The following is a 20,802-nucleotide window of genomic DNA, read 5'->3' as shown; positions in this document are numbered from 1 at the left end:
GCTGCAGAATGAATGCTGTTTTAGCAGGCATGAAAACAACATTAATCTCACTATACATGTCCATCGGAGTTCTTGGTGACCATATGCATTGTCGATGAGCAGTAATATTCCAGAAGGAGTCTTTTTTCTGGGCTGTAGGTCTCAACAGCGCGCTTAAATTATTCAGTATATTTTAAATGTACGTGCTGTCATCCAGATTTTGTTGTTCCATTTCTAGAGCACAGGCAGAGTAGATTTAGCATCATTCTTAAGGGACCTGGATTTTCAGAATGGTAAATAAGCACTGACATCAACTCAAAGTCAATTAGCCCCCAACAAGAGAGTTGCCCTGTCCTTCGAAGCTTTGAAGCCAGGCATTGACTTCTCCTTTCTAGCTATGAGAATCCTAAATGGCATCCCCTTCCCAAAGAAGGCTGTCTCATCTACGTTGAAAATGTGTTGTTCAGTGTCACCGCCTCATTAACTACTAGCTGAGGCTGGAGCTTCTGGATAACTTGCTGCAGCTTCTGCATCAGCACTTGCCACTTCACCTTCCACTTTCATGTTACGGAGATGACTTCCTTCATGAGACCTCATGAATCAACCTCTGCTGGCTTAAAACCTTTCTTCTGCAGCTTTCTCCCCTCTCTCAGCTTTCACGGAATTGAGAGGCGTTGGGGCCTTGCTCTGGATTAGACTCTGACTTAAGGGAAGGTTGCGGCTGGTGTGATCTTCTATCCAGACCACCAAAACTTTCTCCACATCAGCAACAGGATGTTTCCTTTTCTCATCATCCATGCGTTTACTGGAGTGGCACTTTTAATTTCCTTCAAGAACCTTGGCTAACTGTTTGGCACAGGAAGCCTGGCTTTTGGCTTATCTCCGCTTCTGACATCACTTCCTCAGTAGGCTTATTTCTAGAAGTGACAAATGAGGGACTCTTCCTTTCACTGCAATACTTAGAGGCCACTGTAAGATTATTAACTGGCCTAACTTCAATACTTTTGTGTTTCAGGGAGTAAGGAGGCACAAGGAGAGGGAGAAAGACAGGGGAACAGCTGATCAGTGGCGCAGTCAGAACACACATTTTATCAATTAAGTTCCCACCTTATAAGGGTGCCGTTCATCATGCCCCCAAACAACTACAACAGCGACACCAAATATCACTGATCACAGGATGCCACAACAAATATAACAGCAATGGAAATGTTTAAACAAGTTTATCATAACAAGTATAAAAGTAATGAAATACTGTGAGAATTACCAAAATGTGACATGGGGACACAAGGTGAGCAAATGCTATTGGAAAAATGGCGCTAATAAAGTTGCTCAAGGAAGGGCTGCCACAAACCTTCAATTTGTAGAAAACACAGTATCCACAAAGTACAAGAAAGTGAGGTATGCCTGTAATCTACTTCTTTAGATTAGTGGGAAGCTTAAATGTGATGACTTATGTAAAGCTTTTAGCATGGTATAGGCTTACAGGAAACTCTCAACGAAATTGATATTATTATTATTACTATAGTTATCATTACTATTGAGAAGTTAGACAATATTTAAAGACATAAATAATCCATACTTTTAGAATGTTTTTAACCAAAAGTTGGCCTGACCCCTGGTGCCATCCCAAGACCCTATGATACTGCTATAGAATCAATACATAACCAACGGAGTTGAGAATGGCTAGGTAATAAAATATTTTTCCGTGTTCTCATTTGGGGTGGAGACAGCTGTTCCATGGATATCCATGTGATCCACTGCATTTCCCAGCCTCCTGTGCAGTTCTGTTGGGGCCAAGTGACTAATCTGGCCAACGGACTATAAGCAGGAGGGGCAGGTGTCGCTGAAGTGCAGGGGCCCATAGGGGGCGTGCCTCCCAGTCCATCTCTTTCCACACTCTGATGTCTGAAGCGGACTTCACGAGACGCCTGTCCTGAGGCACCAGAGAGAGGAGAGTCCTTACTACGGGCCCTTGACTTGGTATAACAGGAAATAGTCCTAGATTTGGTATAATAGGAAATAAATTTGTTCTGATATGTTACTGAGATTTGAAGTCTATCCTCCACTGAAGTGTGTCTTTCATTCAATGAATATTTATTCTGGTCTTAAAACATGGCAAGCAATATTCTAAGAACTGTGAATACAAAGCTCCTGCCATTATGGAGTTTAATATTAAATTGTGGAGTTCCCGTCGTGGCGCAGTGGTTAACGAATCTGACTAGGAACCCTGAGGTTGCGGGTTCGGTCCCTGCCCTTGCTCAGTGGGTTAACGATCCGGCGTTGCCGTGAGCTGTGGTGTAGGTTGCAGATGCGGCTCAGATCCTGCGTTGCTGTGGCTCTGGCGGGTGGCTACAGCTCCGATTGGACCCCTAGCCTGGGAACCTCCATATGCCGCGGGAGCAGCCCAAGAAATAGCAAAAAGACAAAAAAAAAATTAAATTGTCCCTTACAGGATCAAACTTGGAATGCCAGCTTCATTACCACAATGATCTAACCACTGAACTGACTACCCTGAATTCTACACATTTGATAATTCTGGGATATTTTACAGCACAATTATTTTGACAGATATAAGCAATAACTTCATTTAATTTGATTAAAATCTCAACCATAATTAAACTCATAATATAAGCTAGATTTACATTCAGGTTAAGATCATTCAACAAGAAGTCAAATCCAAACATTTTGCGCTTTGAGCAAACCAAACATATTCTCACATAAACCAATACAGAGAAGTTCATCATTATAGACCAAATCTTGGGTAGGACCTTTACATTTTTTGTTAGATAATCTTCAGTATAATAACTGAATCTATTTATTAACTAGGATAATTACTTAATAACTCTTTAGAAAAAAAACTGCCCAAGGTATAAGACATAAATATAACACTAAATTTACTCCCTTGAAATTCGCTTAAGAGACAAATTTTCATTTATTTAGAACAGCCATCATCTGTGGCTAGGAAAATTATTGCATATATACACAAAGAGCTTTTGTTATCCAGATAATTAAATTATTAACTAGTTATCTAGTAACATTTTACATCTATTAAGAAAAAGGCTGCTTTAACTAGAAAAAATTCAACATGCTCAGTCTTGGCTAGCACATCTCACAAGGTGCTATACGAAAAAAACAGAACTCAAAAGATATGGAAGAACAATTTTGACCATAAGAACTCCACAAAAAGACTGCTATTTCTGTCATATCCCCGGTAATATTTTAGACCTTATGTATCACAATTATTCTCAGAATTTATGTAAATGTTTTTTTATCTACTGGTGACTAATAGACTCTTAGGCTTCTTTGCATTTAGTCATAGTATTTTGGTTTTTATTTATGTTTTGTTGCTACTCACTTGAGTCAAAACACTGCACAACCGATAGATGATTTCAAGTTCATAATGGGACCAGAGAAAGACCTTCAAGTACAGTGGCTGAGATCTCCAACTCCAGGATAAAACATAATTGGATTCTGTCTTGATAACTAATGGTGTTATAAAGATTAAATGAGCTAAAATCTTAATGAAGTCTTCATGCATGGTAAGAATTTGGTAGGTACTGGGGTGTTCTTTTTTCTGACTCTTTATTGTGTAGCCCACAGTTATCACTGAGTGATTTCAACTCAGAGGGAAATAGGTTTTCTTTCTGTTTATAAGCCTGGACACTCTCTACTGTGCTTTCGACCAGACAGTGTGTTCTTCAAGGAGAGTAACCACTGTATTCACCCTGTATGCCTAGTTTCTGCGAGTTTCAGACACATATACAGGTGTCCAGTAAAGATGTGCTGAATAAAAGAATGATGGAACCAATCAACCATCAGGCGATTGTGGATATCTCTTTATATAGAAAATGTAAGATGGGATGAAGTATTTCTGTGTCATAGAGAAAAAGAAGAGCACTGAGCTCAGTCCCTTTATTTCTAGCATTACTTAAACTCATAATTGTTGATTCATGAACTTGAACCCTCTGTGTCTCAGGCTTTCTGCGAGTAAAGAAATCATTTAAAATAATTCATAACCAACTCAATCATCAGTAAAAATTTAGAGAAGACAATGCTACTGACTTTTCAGATAAATGCTAGGTTAACATTAATTTGTGACAGCAAATTAACCAAAATGTAATTAAATAAATTTATAAACACAAGTCGTTAAGATGCTGAGAAATCGATTTGATTGTGAAAGGTGAGCAAATTTCTATTCAAGTCCTAGTGTTTTTCTGAGTTTGTACTTACCCTTTTTTATTCAAAAGGCATTTATTGAACACTTACTGAATTAAGATAGGATTCTGGGCTTGGAAGAAAAGGATAAGGAGGCCCTGGACCTGCCACAGAGGCAGTCACCATTGAGCAGGGAAAACACAAACCCACACAACCAATGATGACCCACATATTAGGATCTGGTAAAGACTGTAGATACCAGTGAGTGTGCATGTGGCTTCCAACACACTATCTCTCTGTGTATATATTCCTTGGTTAAAACCCTGACTCATCTACTGAGCACTGTAGAGTTCCAAAAATAGGACTTTTTGCAGACTTTTTTTTCAATTCATAGAGTGAAATTGAACAGCTCTGCACTTCTTCAATTGAGGAAAGAAGGCTTACCTCTTTCTCAGGAGGATCAAGAATTTTTGCACTTTCAATTCTCTGTTAGTCCATATTTTTGTAAAGGATTCATGCAAGTGCAAACTAAAGATTTTTTTTATTCTCTAAGAAAAATTTCTCCCCAGAATATAACAAGAGACATTTTGCCTGCAAAAGTTGCTTGATGCCTTTTTTTGAAAGAAAAAGACAACAACAAAATAGGAGTAACTAAAAAATTCAATGAATCCCATGTTCTTCAAATAATGCAACTAAGAAATAAAGTTAATACCACTACAGATAATGTTCATATTTACTACTGATAAATAGCTACCTGGGCAGTTATATTTTATATATGTATTTTGATATTCATTATAAGCCCTTTTCTTTTTTTAACTTATTTGTTTTTATTTTTATTTATTTATCCATGCTCATGGTATATGGAAGTTCCTGGGCCATGGATCAAACCTGAGCCACAGCCGTGACAACAAATCACAGCAGTGATAATCCTGAACTCTTAACTGCTAGGCCACCAGGGAACACCTTATTTTATATATTTCCTGTGATTTCTTACTGACACCAGTGAAAAAAATAGAAATATGACATGATTTTTAAGCCACAGATTAAGACTTAAGAGACCTGGATTCTGGATACACTTGATCACTGATTGTTAGCAAGTAACTTACAGGTCTTAGTGTATTGTCCGTGTGGCAAGAAGCTGGAAGCCACCCAACCCTGCTGGAGATGGTGTTAAACTGCATAGCATCTCAAGGAAACATCAGATGTCTCATGAAATGAGGAGCTTCTAAAGCACATAGTTTGAAAGCAAAGCCAAGTAGAAAATTCTGCCTCTAAAAATAAATACACTATTTGCTTTAAATTGCTAGAACAGTAAATGGGGCATGAAGCTACAGGAAGAAAAATAAAACACTGTTACCCAATAAATATTCTACAGGGAAAGTAAATAAAATGGTCTGAGCCACAGCTAGACATATTCTGCTTGCTATGATATTTTTAATTTTTTTAAGTTAGAGAACATACAGGTATATTTTCTAGGTATTGAAAGTTCATAGTAAGAAGAAAAACAAATCAGAGTCATTAAGAAAGTTCATGCTTCATTTATTCTCTTTATTCCTTTGCTTTAAAAGGACTCTTCCTAGAAACAGACAGTGTACATCTGTACCCAAATTTTGGGAGCTGATTTTAAAATAGCTTCAACCTACATAAAAACTCCCTGGAATAAAAAGAACTGGCTAAAGTTTTAAAATTTTTTGGAAAAAAACCAAAAATCATTATTTGAAAAAAAAAAGATTTTTTGGATAGTTTTGAAGTTCAGATTTAATCTGGAAGTACATAAACTTTATCTTTTTGTTTGTCTGTAGTTTGTTTCTTAAGTGTTGGCACTCACGGTAAATGGCTAGGATTGTGGACACTAAGGAAATGGCTCATAGTCATACAGCTTACAAATGGTAGACCCAGATATTCTAACCGGAAATCCAGACCTGCTTCATTTTCACCAGAGATGATCACAGCTGCAACTGCCTCCATTAACCAAACTTACGCTATTCATTCCTTCATTCGGCAAGCATCTGGTGAGAGCCCATCCAATGCTAACTATCGTCAGCACTACAGCACTGCTGGTACACAAAGGACAAAGTCCCAACCATGTACTGGTAATTGTTCAACAGCTAGCTGGGGGCGACGGAGGCAGGAGAATTTATCCGTAGCAACTGTTTATTTATATCATGCACATATTCCTATCCTAACAGAGTTCAATGTACCGACCTGACGTCGCTGAACTTAGAGCTGGGAAGAGGTGTACACAGTCAGCACTCATGAACTTGGTGAGCCTGTGAGAGGTGGCTCCAGCACAGCTCTGCAAAAATCCCTGCCCAAGTGAAAAATGCATTCCAGCGGCGAGAGAGAGAGAAAGGGGAGGACAACATACTAAGTTACATACCTAGTGGGTCACATACCCCAAAGTGCCTGGAGGGAAAAGTAAAGAAAGGCGAGGAAGCTGGGAGGCAGTGGCCCTTAGGAAGGGGCAGCTTTAAATGCGGTAGTCAGGAAGGACTCCCTGAAAAATGACATTTGCGCCAAGTCTTGAAAATGCTGAAGGAGTGGGCAAAGTGGATAATGAGGGAAGAACATTTCAGAGAGGGGTGTCCAAGTGGCTACATGGCAAAGGCTGAGGTATTTACGAATTTTTACCATAAGGGTGATGGGAAAATATTTCACTTGGATAAACATTTTTTCTGTTTTGTTTTGTTTTGTTTTAACCAAGCAGTCATGATGTCACTTTATATTTTTCAAATATCTCTCTTGATGATGTTCTGAGAGTAAACCATGTGGGGGTGAGCAAAGGTGTGGTGTAAGCCCTTGCAGGAAAGCAGGCAAGAGGTGACGGTAGTTTGGATCAGGATGGTAGCGAGGGAAATGGTGAGAAGTGCGAACCAGATATATTTTTAATGTAGAGCCAACAGAATTTTCTGACAGATTGGGTGCAAAGTGTTTCCTAAAAGATGATTCTGATGATTTTATTCTAAGCAGCCAGAAAGATGAATTTAGCATTTACTGAATTAGAGCACAACAATTTTGGAGGAAAGATCAAGGGTTTTGTTTGGTATATGCATCCTTAGCCATGTAGAGTTATTTTCTAAACTTTATTTCAAGGGATGCACGTCATTCTCTGTTTACAGCCCATCTCAATGAGAAGATACAATGAAAATCATTACAGGAAAATGGAAGTACTGTCTGCTTGGGGTGTGTATAGAGTTACCATATAATTTACTGGCCAAATAACAATTCCTGAGAGTAAATTAAGCACTATAATTATGCCATGACAACAGGCTTAAGTTAGAACTACTTAAACATACTTATAGTAAGTACAGGTGTCCCAGGGAGCCCCTTTAAGAATAAAAGTTGTATGGGAGTTCCCATTGTGCTTCAGCAGTTATGAATCTGACTAATATCCAGGAGGATTCAGGTTTAATCCCTGACTGTGCTCAGTGGGTTAAGGATCTGGTGTTGCCAGGAGCTGTGGTGTAGGTTGCAGATGCGGCTTGGATCCCATGTTGCTGTAACTGTGGTGTAAGCCAGCAGTTGCAGCTCTGATTTGACCCCTAGCCTAGGCACTTTCATATGCTTCAGGTGTGGCCCTAAAAAGCAAAATAAAAATAAAAACATAATAAAATAGAGTTCGTAGGAACACAAGGGTACAGACTCTCATCTGGTCTATTACGCACACACTGTCTTCTTACTAGAGTTCGGTGAGGTTAAAGATACCTTTATTTGTCATTATGGTTATTCAGCCTTTTGACCAACAACTGGTTAGAACTGAGCATCAAAAAATAGACTGAGCACCACCTGCTTATTATCATATTTGGGTGCTGAAAATACTCATCAGTCCTTGGGTGAAAAATAACATCATAGACTTCAGCTATTTTGATGATTAAAATCACATCTTAAGATCTGAAAAAGACATGTTAATGATGTTAAATCTAGTTAGAAATCACTTTATACAGTGATTAAATACTATATTTATAGTTATCAAAAATTCCTCAACATCACTGATTATTAGAGGAATGCAAATCAAAACTACCAGGAGATACCACCTCACACCAGTCAGAATGGCCATCATTAAGAAGTCCACAAATAACAAATGCTGGAGGGGGTGTGGAGAAAAGCGAACCCTCCTGCACTGTTGGTGGGAACGTAATCTGGTACAACCACTATGGAAAACAGTATGGCTGTACCTTAGAAAACTATACATAGAACTACCATATGACCCAGCAATCCCACTCTTGGGCATATATCCAAACAAAGCTTTCCTTGAAAAAGACACATGCACCCTCATGTTCACTGCAGCACTATTCACAATAGCCAAAGACCTGGAAACAACCCAAAGATGTCCATCGACAGATGAATGGATTAGGAAGATGTGGTATATATACACAATGGAATACTACTCAGCCATAAAAAAGAACAAAATAATGCCATTTGCAGCAACATGGATGGAACTAGAGACTCTCATCCTGAGTGAAGTAAGTCAGAAAGAGAAAGACAAATACCATATGATATCACTTATATCTGGAATCTAATATACAGCACAAATGAACCCTTCCACAGAAAAGAAAATTATAGCATTGGAGAATAGACTTGTGGTTGCCAAGGGGGAGGGTGGGGAGAGTGGGGTGGATAGAGTGCTTGGGGTTAACAGATGTAGACTATTGCCTTTGGACTGGATTAGCAATGAGATCCTGCTGTGTAGCACTGGGAACTATGTCTGGTGACTTAGGATGGAGCATGATAATGGGAGAAAAAAGAATGTATACATGTAAGTGTAACTGGGTCACCATGCTGTGCAGTAGAAAATTGACAGAACACTGTAAACCAGCTATAATGGAAAAAAATAAAAATCATTATATTAAAAAAAATTCTCTTTATTTCCACTCTAATGTAAATAAACTGAACAAGAAAAACCACCTAGGTACCCATTTCTACTTCCTAAGCTACTTTTAATATTACATAAACACTAACTTTAGTGTGGAACAAGTACAAGATGAGATGGTAAAATGGAAATACAAGGGAATATACTGTACCTTGTTTTACCTGTAAGGAACACACACCTGACAAAAGGCAATTTTCACATCCAAGGTTGGTTCACTGCAGTAGTACAATAAATGGAGGCTCATAAATACCTACAGAAAAAAAAGGGAGGACGATGAATTTCCAAATTATCTAATTATTCCTTATTTAATAGTGTAACATTTAGTATAATTTTAATTATACACAAGGTATCATGCACAATATATATTCAACATAATCCAGACCAGCAAGAGATACTCTTCACAAACTATAAGTACTAAACAATAAGGTATAAAAGTCCTATCTTCAATAATGATCAATGTCATCACAACTATAAAGACTAGATATAAAAAACTGGATATATCTAATGCATTAAAGTTAAGTATATCCTATTATAGAACAGTTTCAGTTCTCAACTATATGCTCAAAAGGCTATACAGATATATATGAATGTTTATTGTAGAATAAAGGGGCTACTAAATAAGATTTAATTTATAATCAAATTATAGACGAGACGGAATAATTGAATTAGAGTTTAAGGTATCAGCATAGATAAATATTTCAAACATGATTTTTAGTGGGGGAAAAAAAGCAGCTTTCAAAAAGTATGAATAGCACTGTATTATTAATGCAAAAATGTAAAGTGCACAAAATAATATACATTGCTTCATTATCTAACAGTATTAACCATTGACTAAAGAAAATAAGAAACTCTATTAACATGTGTTTAATCTTGGTGATAAGTACAAAGATTTCAACTACATTATCTTCTGTATGTTTGAAGTATGTTTTAACTTTGTAAAGTTTTAAGGAGAGGGTAAAATCATTTAATGGTGTAAGTATCAAATTACACACTGGGTTATCTGGCAATGATGAAGGAGAATCAGAAAAACCCAACCAAAATTCTATTCAGTTCAAGTAAGTATTTTTTGTTGAATGTTCACTGTATAAAAGACAGAATTCCGTGAGATTAAATAATTTTAAAACCACTACTGGCACAAGATTCTTTTTTTTTCTGGCAATATGAACCATTAGATATTCTAAAAATCGCTTTTGGTACAAAACTCATAAAAAGGTTCGATGAAATATACAAAATGTCTTTTAAAACTGCATAGCTGAGCTGCACCCCACAAAAGGCAACAAAAATTCCGAGAGGCTGAAAACAACGTGAAAGGATCCATGCAGAGAAGAAAATGAACTGAACCTGTCACTTGTCCCCAGACCATCTGCTGATGTCTGAAGACCAGGACATTTGCTTTTAAAGGACAGCATGCAGAGCATAGGAACCAAAGCTTGGAGCCCTTCTCTGGTATGGCAGGAAGTCACACTGGGGACACCTACCTAAAGTTTACTGCAGGAAGTTTTAAGCAAAATCCTGGAGCAAGCAAAACAATCCCAAGAAGGAAGGTCTGAGTGGCAACAAAAAAACATTTCACATTGGAACTTGTGTAGGTTTTTAAATATACAGAAGAATGAAACGCCAAGAGTACATGATGTTTCTGAAGAACAAGGTATTTGTGAGGTTTAGGGAGAGAATTACTCTACCAGAGAGCCAGATTTATTATAAAGCTGTAGTAAGTTAAGGTCTGTGGAGATGATGCAGAGATAAGCTACGAATTAACAGAACAGAGAGCCTAGAAACAGACGCATACATGTATGAAAACCTGATGTTATATTATATTAATATAGACATTTAAACCCGATTATATTAAAGATATCTGGGGAAAGAAGAAACTACGCATTAAACCATGCAGAGACAACTGGTCCTAAATACTGAAGCCAGGGGAGGCAGGAATCACATCCCTGTTAAGAGACAATTCTCTACAGACCTCTCATATTTCTCACACCTTACCAGCAGAAGCACCGGCTACTTTTTATTCCTGACCATCTTCTCAAGGATGGTTATAGAGCAAACAGCCTTGGAGGAGAAAGACATACCTCCCCCCAGAGCAAGGGGCAGGTTTGATTACTCTCCAGTATAATATGGATAAGGAGTCCTTCTGGGGCAAAGGTCAGCCAGGCTAACCACCCACTCAAAAAGATTTGGGTTCCATAAGCTTGGGGTTCCTCGTCTATAACACAGTTCACTCCATGTGCAGTAGTCACCTGACCTTCTTTGAGTCACTATATGGAAAAGGGGGCCTGAGGAACTAGAATGAATTCTGACTCTCCAGCTCCTCCTGTTAATGTAATAAAGAACTTTGATCTGACCCAGATATCGTGTGTCTTGCACCAGCATCCATGAAACTGTGGCAAGCTACTTTGTTAGCCTGCAAGCAGAGTAGTATCTCATATTCTTCAAATTTCTTGACAATGCCTACCTCACATTGTATACAAAACACAATTCCAGATGGAGTAAAAAATTTAGGAGAGGCCAAACTTTAAATAATATACTAAGTGAAGTAAGTCAGAAGGAGAAAGACAAATACCATATGACTTCACTTATATCTGGAATCTAATATAGGGGACAAATGAACCTTTCCACAGAAAATACAATCATGGACTTGGAGAAGAGACTTGTGGTTGCCAAGAGGGAGGGGGAGGGAATAGGAGGGACTGGGAATTTGGGGTTAATAGATGTAAACTATAGCCTTTGGAATGGATTAGCAATGGGATCCTGCTGTACAGCACTGGGAACTATGTCTGGTCACTTGTGATGGAGCAGGATAATGTGAGAAAAAAGAACGCATACATGTATATGTGACTGGGTCACCTTGTTGTGCAGCAGAAAACTGACAGAACACTGTAAATCAGCTATAATGGAAAAAATAAAAATCACTATAAAATAAATAAATAATATAGAAGGAAATGTAATTGAATGTCAGAAATATATCATAAACAACATAAATAAGTCATAGAAGAAATTATTGATAGACTATTTAAAATGAATCATTTCTGTTTAGGAAAAAATGTGATTGAATAAGTAGGCCACAAATTTAGAAAAGACATTTGAAATACATATAATCAGAGGAAGATTTATCCAGAATCTATAAAGAGCTCCTAAAATATAAGAAGAAAAAGACAAAGAACCCAATAAAGGAATGAGCAAAAAAATATGGGATACATTTCATAGAAAAAGAAATATAGGGAGTTTCCATTGTGGCTCAGCGGTAATGAACCCAACTAGTATCCATGAGGATGCCGGTTCAACCCCTGGCCCCACTCAGTGGGTTAAGGATCTGGCATCACAGTGAGCTGTAGTGTAGGTCACAGATGCAGCTCGGATCCAGCATTTCTATGGCTGTGGCGTGGGCTCCAATTCAATCCCTTGTCCAGAAACTTCCATATGCTACAGGCGTGGCCATAAAAAGAAAAAAAAGAGAGAGAGAGAAAGAAACAAGAAAAAAAAAGAAAAAGAAATAAATATAAAAGGGACCATAAATATATGTGTAATTTAAAATAACACAGATACTTCTTTATACCTATCAAATTGATTTTTTAAAACTGACAAATATAATACTCAGTTTTTGCAAAGAGGCTGATCAGATGGAAATATTTATATTCCACTAATAGTTTTGGGAACTGGAACAACCACATTTAAGAGGAAAACAATATTATACAGTAAACCTGTGCATAGCCTAAAATGCAACAATTCTACTTCTACACATATTTCCAGAGAAATCCTCATGTTTTGCTACCAGGATACATATGAAAGGCAGTTCATTAGAATACTTTTCTAAGAGTAAAACAAATTAGTACTAAAAATTAATACTGGAAAAAGCAAATAGCCACAGAGAGAATATGAATGAATAAACACACTACAGTACATTCAGTGGAATACTATATAGCAATGAAATGGCTTCATAAAGAAACAAAAATCAATGTGACAAAATATCATAAACATGTTAATAAGCAAATGAAAAGAAGTCATGGTTAACCACATTTATGAAAGTTACAAAATGTGCACAATTAAACAATATATTATTTAAGAGCACTTTTTTACTATGTTAAAACTATAAGGAAAAGAAAAAGAATAAAAAATGCAAAATTTAAGAGCTTGGTTAGCTCTCCTGGGGAAGGGAAGAATCCCCCTGGGAAGGGGAAAACAGGGGTTTTCCATGTTGTTCATTGTGCTTACTTTGAGCTGAGCGGTGATGTCATGTAAAATTGTTTCATTATTATTCTTTAAACCCTACATGTATAAAATATGTTATTTGATATGTCTGTGATATTTCATAATAGAAAAAAGTTCAAGCGACACAAGGAACTTTATGGTCCTTCATTCTTTCCCTGGGCACTGTATCTATGCGTGGATGCCAGAGCCAAAATACGCATTACAGCCACTAGCAGGAAATCTTGAGAAGAGATGCTGAGCAGTGTCAAGCAGGACAACAGAAAGAACTGTGTTCTTGATGACACCATTAAACTACTGAATTAAGCAATCCCGGGCCTTTTTTACTTCTAGACTTTCTGTTACACGAGAAACTAAATCCTCTACAGGCAAAAAATTACTAAATTACAGTCACAAAATAAATAAAAGTAAAGCAAAACAACTAAGGAAACGATTTCATCCTCACTCTTCAGGCTGTGACATTATTTTACTGCATTTCCATGAGATTTGTGTATAATTTTTGCCAGATAGTTACCTCTACTTCTCATTTTTAATTTTTTTAAATTGAGTTTTGGGAGTTCCCATTGTGCCTCAGTGGTTAACGAATCCAACTAGGAACCATGAGGTTGTGGGTTTGATCCCTGGCCTTGCTCAGTGGGTTAAGGATCCGGCATTGCCATGAGCTGTGGTGTAGGTCACAGACGAGGCTCAGATCCCGTGTTGCTGTGGCTCTGGTGTAGGCTGCAGGCTACAGCTCTGATTCAACCTCTAGCTTGGGAACCTCCATATGCCGTGGGTGTGGCCCTAAAAAGACTAAAAGACAAAAAATAAAATTAAGAAATTAAATTTAGTTTTGATCAGGTATAATTTACACACAGTAAAATGAACGGCTCTTAAGTATACCGGCTGGCAGATTTTGACAAATGCATATATGTCCATGTAACTCCCATTCCAATGAAGATAGAGAAGAGGCTGAAAGCCCTGTACCCTGTTCTTGACAATAGGCCCCATCCCCCAACAATGTTCTAACTTCTTTCACTATAGATTAGTTTTTCTTATCCTAGAACTCATCTAAATGAAATTATATAGTAAGTACTCTTCTTTGTTGGGTTTCTTTTGCTCAGAATAATGCTTTTAGAAGGTATCTATATTGGCATAAGAATCAATAGTTCTTTTTGTGGCTGAGTAAAATGTAGCAGTTTATCTACTGATTTTAAACATTTGAAGTGTTTCCATTTTTCGATTATCAGTAATGCTGCATGAACACTTATGCACATGTACTTTTGTACAAATATGTCTTCATTTCTTTTGGGGAAAATACCTAAAGAAGGAATATGTTTAATTTATGAAAAACTTCCAGACACATTGTCTACCCTGCAGCAAAGGCGTAAAAATGCGGTTGCTTCACATCCTTGGTGTTAGCAGTTTTCTAAATTTTAATAACTCCATTGAGTGCTCAGTAGCATTTCATTCTGGTTTTATTTTTTATTTTCCTGATGAAATCATCGACAACTTTTTCCGTGTGTTTATTGGCCATTTATTTATCTTATTTGGTGAAGTGCCTTTTCAAGTACTTTGCCCGTCTGGCGGTGGACTTTGGTGGGAGACGGGAGTTGTGTGTCTCTCTATACAAACTGTGTATGTTCTCAAGTTCAGATAATGGCCTTCTGTCAGTTACGTGTATGATGAATATCTTATTTCAGTTTGTAGCTTGCATACTCGGATTATTAATGAAGTCTTTTACTGATGAACATTTAATTTTATGAAATTTATTTTCTGATTTATTTTCCTTTTATTACTAGTGCTTTCTTGCTTTTGTCAAGGGATGTTTGCCCACCTCGAATTCTTGCACATTTTCTTCATGAAGCTCTACACTGTTAATTTTACTTTTAGGCCTAGGATACCTCTCCAACTAATTTTAGTTCATGGTGTAACGCAGATGTTGAAGTTCATTTTTTTCTCTTAAGGATACCCAGTTGTTCAAGCATTCTTGGTGAAAAGACTTTTCATATTGAGCTGCCTTGCTGCCTTAGCTAAAAAATCAAGAGTGTACAAGTGTCTATTTTAGGGCTCTGTTCTACTCTGTTGTCTATCTTTAACCCACTAGCAGCCTATCTTGATTACTGGAGCTTTACAATAGTCTTGAAATTAGGTACGTCCTCCAAGTTTTTATTCGTCTTTTTTTTTTTTTTTAATATTTGGGGCACGCTTCTAGGTCTCCGAATTTCCAGAGAAATTTAAAAATCAGCCAGATGTTTCAAAGTGAAATGAAAACCTTCTGGATTTTCATTGGGATTGCATAAGAACTAGAGATCACATTGGTAAGAACAGATAACTTATTATTGGGTGTTCTATCCAATAATATGTGTTATATACAATCGTAGCATATTTGTTTATTTTTAGGAGTGCAGATGCAGCATATGGAAGTTCCCATGCTAGGAGTCAAACTGGAGCTAGAGCTGCTGGCTGACACCACAGCCACAGCAAGGCCAGATGCAAGCAATGTCTACAACCTACACCGCACCCTGAGGCAATGCCGAATCCTTAACCCACTGAGTGGGGCCAGGAATCAAACCAGGAACCTCAAGGATACTAGTTGGGTTCATTTCCACCGAGCCACAACGGGAACTCCTATTTATCCGTTTATTTAAGGAATGTTTTGTAGTTTACAGTATATAGACAGATCTTATATGTTATTTAATTTTGTTCTTTTGCATTTCTACTTTGATGCAACTATTCCACTTCACACATACAGTCTGAGAAACTTAACAACAGCACATATACTCTAACTTCACCTCTAGTCCTTGTTGTCATATATTTTACTACTACCTATTTTATAAACCCCATAACCCACTGCTATTATTTTTGCTTTGAATAAGCCCCTTTAAAGAAATTAAGAATTTACAAAGAAAAGTATTTTATCTTTACTCACATATTTTATGTGTATAGTTCCTTCATGCCATTAAGTTTATTCTTTAGCCCTTATTTTGATATTACTGTGACATTTTATTTTAATCCCATTTTCCAAATGCTAATTTCCAGCATTTAAACTACGTTGTTCCATCACTGTTCCATTACCGTGTGGCATGCATCAACGGGAGGTGTTCTCCCAGCCACCCTTCAGTCCTTCCTTGCTCTTCTCGCTGCACTTTGTTCATACTTTTAGTATGAGCATCTTATAATATTGCAACCGTTTGTTCGTATGGCTATTCCACACTACATTATCACCTTCCTGGGGAAAGGGATTATGTTTTATTCATGTTCACAACCCCAGGGCCCAGCACTGTTCTTAGTATATAGCTAATTTGAGTAAATGTTTATTGAATAAAGAGAATCAAAGGAAAAAAACTTTCCTTCTCTACCACAAATCTAAGCATTTTCATTATCTTCTCATATTGAGACCTATGAATTTTCAATAAATTTGATGCAAACAAATTAGAAATGAGGAGTTTGCAGTGAAAGTGTGAAAGAATCCAGCAAAGATGACCTCAGAAATGCTACAAAGCAGGGCTGTTATAGTTCTCTGCTGCTGAAATGGGCATGTGGGAAATCATAACATCCAGCTCACCACCTGAAATGAATAATCTATTTTAATTTTTAATGAATGAATAATCTTGCTATGAAAAGCGAGCATCCTGACCTTTCCTGGTTTGCATTATACAGTCACTAAGTCACTGCAGAACCTTCTTGTTCCACAAGGGATATTAAAGGAAAAAGAATGTGCAGTAGGATAATCCCAGTGAATTATAGAAAACTAGTTTGGTAATTATATTTCCTGATAGCATGGCAGAGAGCACTTGGCACCACTGCATAGAAGCAACATAAATGGCCAGGGCACAATCTTGGTATTACTCTAAAGTGAAATTGGTACAATATAGGACTCAAGAGTAGCTTGAAAAGGGAGGGCATGATAATTTGGGGAGTTTAGTGCTTTCAATTACCAGTTGTTCTTTTGAGAAACCCCAATATGTTCACTCCTTGCTATTTACTCTACTGAGTTTCTCCTTATTACATACCTACAGGAGTTAATGGCTATTCTGAGCAAAGCAGTAGGCCAAGTTGTATGAATGAGACACACTGGAGAATTTATTAGATTGAACTAGTTCACAGCAATTGCTATAAAAGAATGTAAGTATGATGTGCTTTCATAGCTTAGATCAATACTTAAATTCTTTTGTGAGATGTGCCAACTAAATCACAGGAAGTTTGAGAAAACCTCACAGATGCAAAAAATCAGATTGTTCTGAGCAGCTCCAGGCTCCCACGATTATCTCTGAAATGCAACATGTGTAAGAGAAAACCAAATGAACTATTGATTCCCAAAATAGTTTAAGGTCTAGCAGTTTCCAAGTTGAACTGGTATACAACAAACTCATTATCAATAAAAAAAATGTATTTATTACTGTCAGATTTATTATAAATGACTCTTTAACAACCTGCAAGCATATGTACAATATTAAAATACAAACTCATTGTTAATTACAAAAAACCCTGCTCTGTCTCTTCTATACCCAAAAGGATTCTTTCAACTATGGGCAAGAAAAAAAAAAGTAATTATATCTTAAAAGCAGTAATTATCTTTTCAAGTGCTGATAGAGAAAATTAAATTTAATTTTCTATTAACAACCATACATATGCTCACTTTAAAATATTATTAAATCTTTAGGCCCATGAACTATCTTTTAGAGCAGGGTTCAGCAAGCGGTAGCCCACAGATCAAATTCAATTCACTACCTCCTTGTAAATAAAGTTTTATTGGAACAGAGCCATCTATTAGTTTCTGTATTTATCTATGGCTGTTTTCACACTATAATGGCAGAACCGAGTAACTGGGAGAGAGGCTGTATGGCCTACAAAGTCAAACATTTTACTCTCTGCCCGTTTATAGACAAAGGTTGCCAACCTCTGAGTTATTTAAAGCATTCTCCCCATAAACATCCAAGAATACCTCAATAGTTTTCAGGAGACATGCTCTCCTCTTCCAAGGAATCTGCTCTTGTCTACCTCTAAAAGCTCAGTATCTCTTAAAGTACTGTTTATGTAACAAGATGATTGCTTCCACAGAAATCCTTTGATAAGCTTATTTAGCAGGAATAAAGCGAGAGAGAGAGAGAGAGATCAGAATGGGGAGGGTATGAAGCAAATGCATAAGAAATAGGATGCAGTATTAAGAGAAAGGACATATGAAATAAGAGAGGTGGAAATGGAGAAATTCACCAATTCAAGAATTACAATGCATACAAATATTTTTAAGCTTTCTTTTTTTTGTCTTTTTTTGCTATTTCTTGGGCTGCTCCTGCAGCATATGGAGGTTCCCAGGCTAGGGGTCGAATCGGAGCTGTAGCCACCGGCCTACGCCAGAGCCACAGCAACGCGGGATCCGAGCCGCGTCTGCAACCTACACCACAGCTCACGGCAACGCCAGATCCTTAACCCACTGAGCAAGGGCAGGGACCGAACCCGCAACCTCATGGTTCCTAGTCGGATTCGTTAACCACTGCGCCACGACGGGAACTCCTTTAAGCTTTCTTAATTTTGAGCGTATAGCATTGCTCCTGGTCCTGGAAGCCCGGTAGAGTTAGTTAATGGGAACTCTTACGCTGCAAAACTGTACGTGCACTGGTAAACTATAACAAAAATTAATGGACAGTAGAATTTACATTAAGAAAGGAAAATTGCCATTGGTGGTTTTTTTTGTTTGTTTGTTTTTGCTTTTTAGAGTTGCACCAGTGGCATATGGAGGTTCCCAGGTTAGGGGTCGAATTGGAGCTGTTGCTGCCGGCCTACACCACAGCCACGGCAACGCCAGATCCGAGCCGCGTCTGTGACCTACACCACAGCTCATAGCAATGCTGGATCCTTAACCCACTGAGCAAGGCTAGGGATCGAACCCACAACCTCATGGTTCCTAGTCGGATTCGTTAACCACTGTGCCACGACGGGAACTCCGTCACTGGCGTTCTGAAGTTGGCTCCTACAATCAGCTTACAAAGCCTGCGTGTGCACACCTCTTCCAGCTCCATGCTTAATGGCATCACTTAAGTAGTTTAAAATTGGCTGTGGTGGGAATACGCTACAAACCTAAGCAATTTTTCTCGGAGAACTGGTAATTAAACATTTACTAGGACACCACTGGAAGTTACCAGCTACCAGAAATGAAAAAAAAAAAAAAAAAAACCTGAAAGATGAATCACAAATTTCTATAAATATCACAAAGAAAAGTAAACACCACAAGTGAGAATCATCAGATACTATAAAAGAAGTATTACAACCACAAGAACGTTAGATATGAAGAAAAAGAATTGGAAAGACCATATGTAGCACTGAGTGAAATAACTGGTCAGGATAAAGAATAAATGCCACGAGAAATAAGCCATCACTACAATAAGAGGGAAAATGGATAGGAAAAAGTTGTGGGGAAAGCAGGTTTTAAATGAAAAGCCTAATAGGTTAAACGGGTTAAATAGAAACAGTTGAGCGAATGAACTGGAAGGAAATTTAAAAATTTTGTGACAGAATAATAGAGATGAAAAATATGAAAGACTGCGAAACATACACATTACAATAACAAAGTCCAAAATAAATACATTGGGAGGTTCCAGAAGGAACAAAGCAGATAAATGGAAAGATCAAGGGGCAATACAAGTAATAATGACGGCTGATTCTCCTAAAAAGCTGACAAGCACAATGAAGTCCTTAGCAGGATAGATAAGAATAAATCCATGCCCAGAAATGTTATGCATAACTACAAGACAGCCAACATAGTGATGAAATACTAGAGCAACTAGAGATAAAATCAGAATCCCCATAAAACAAAGTTGGACTGATGAGTATAAAATAAGGAAGTAAAGTAGGGAAAAAGTGCTTTAGAAAGAGAGATGTTTAACCATAATGCTTTAGAACCAATATAAGGAGAGCAATAAAACAGAGAATCAAAAAACATCAGGAGTACCCGTCGTGGCGCAGTGGTTAACGAATCCGACTAGGAACCACAAGGTTGTGGGTTCGGTCCCTGGCCTTGCTCAGTGGGTTAGGGATCCGGTGTGGCCATGAACTGTGGTGTAGGTTGCAAATGTGGCTCGGATCCCATGTTGCTGTGGCTCTGGCGCAGGCCGGTGGCTACAGTTCCGATTCGACTCCAAGCCTGGGAACCTCCATATGCCACAGGAAGCGGCCCTAGAAAAGGCAAAAAGACAAAAAAAAAGACAAAAAAAAATCAATATATCACCAACATATAATGGAAAGTAAAGTTCTCCAATTTTGATAAGAAAAATTATAGTTTTGATGACAAAAACACAGCATGATTTGCAGCCAGTTGGAAGAGAACTAATTAACATCAGAATTCTCCTACACCAAAGACACAGGCAAGGTAGTCAGCCCAAAGAATGTCCCAATAGAAAATGGCTATCCAAGTAATTTATAAAAGGATTTTGATCCTAATAGAAAGAAATCAAAATAATATTTTATTTATCAAATTGTGGAAGGTTTCGATGATTAACATTCAATGCAAAGAAACAGTCCTACCCTGCTCGCCTCCTCTCAGATGTCTCATTCTCTCTATACTTCATTCATGTTTTCCTAGTATAAAGTAAGCACTAAATAAATATTTT

At 37.6% G+C, this 20,802-nt stretch overlaps 1 protein-coding gene across 6 annotated transcripts in view; it reads right to left on the bottom strand.

The window, feature by feature from the left end:
* Nucleotides 1-20,802, bottom strand: part of MAPK10 (mitogen-activated protein kinase 10) — a 507,647-nt gene that overhangs the window by 127,711 nt on the left and 359,134 nt on the right. For 5 of the 6 annotated variants that reach the window (XM_047798561.1, XM_047798557.1, XM_047798562.1 and 2 more), the window contains one exon: nt 9,183-9,254. In XM_047798561.1, the coding sequence (XP_047654517.1) occupies nt 9,183-9,248 (66 nt within the window). In that variant the 5' untranslated portion in view covers nt 9,249-9,254. Of the gene's footprint in view, nt 1-9,155; nt 9,255-20,802 lie in introns of all 6 variants that reach the window. The other variant, XM_047798560.1, reaches the window with a different exon arrangement.

This window comes from Phacochoerus africanus, chromosome 10 (assembly GCF_016906955.1).
Source record: "Phacochoerus africanus isolate WHEZ1 chromosome 10, ROS_Pafr_v1, whole genome shotgun sequence".
Classification (NCBI taxonomy): Eukaryota; Metazoa; Chordata; class Mammalia; order Artiodactyla; family Suidae; genus Phacochoerus; species Phacochoerus africanus.
The sequence above is the reverse complement of the archived record's forward strand: the minus strand, read 5'-3'. Positions and strand labels throughout refer to the sequence as shown.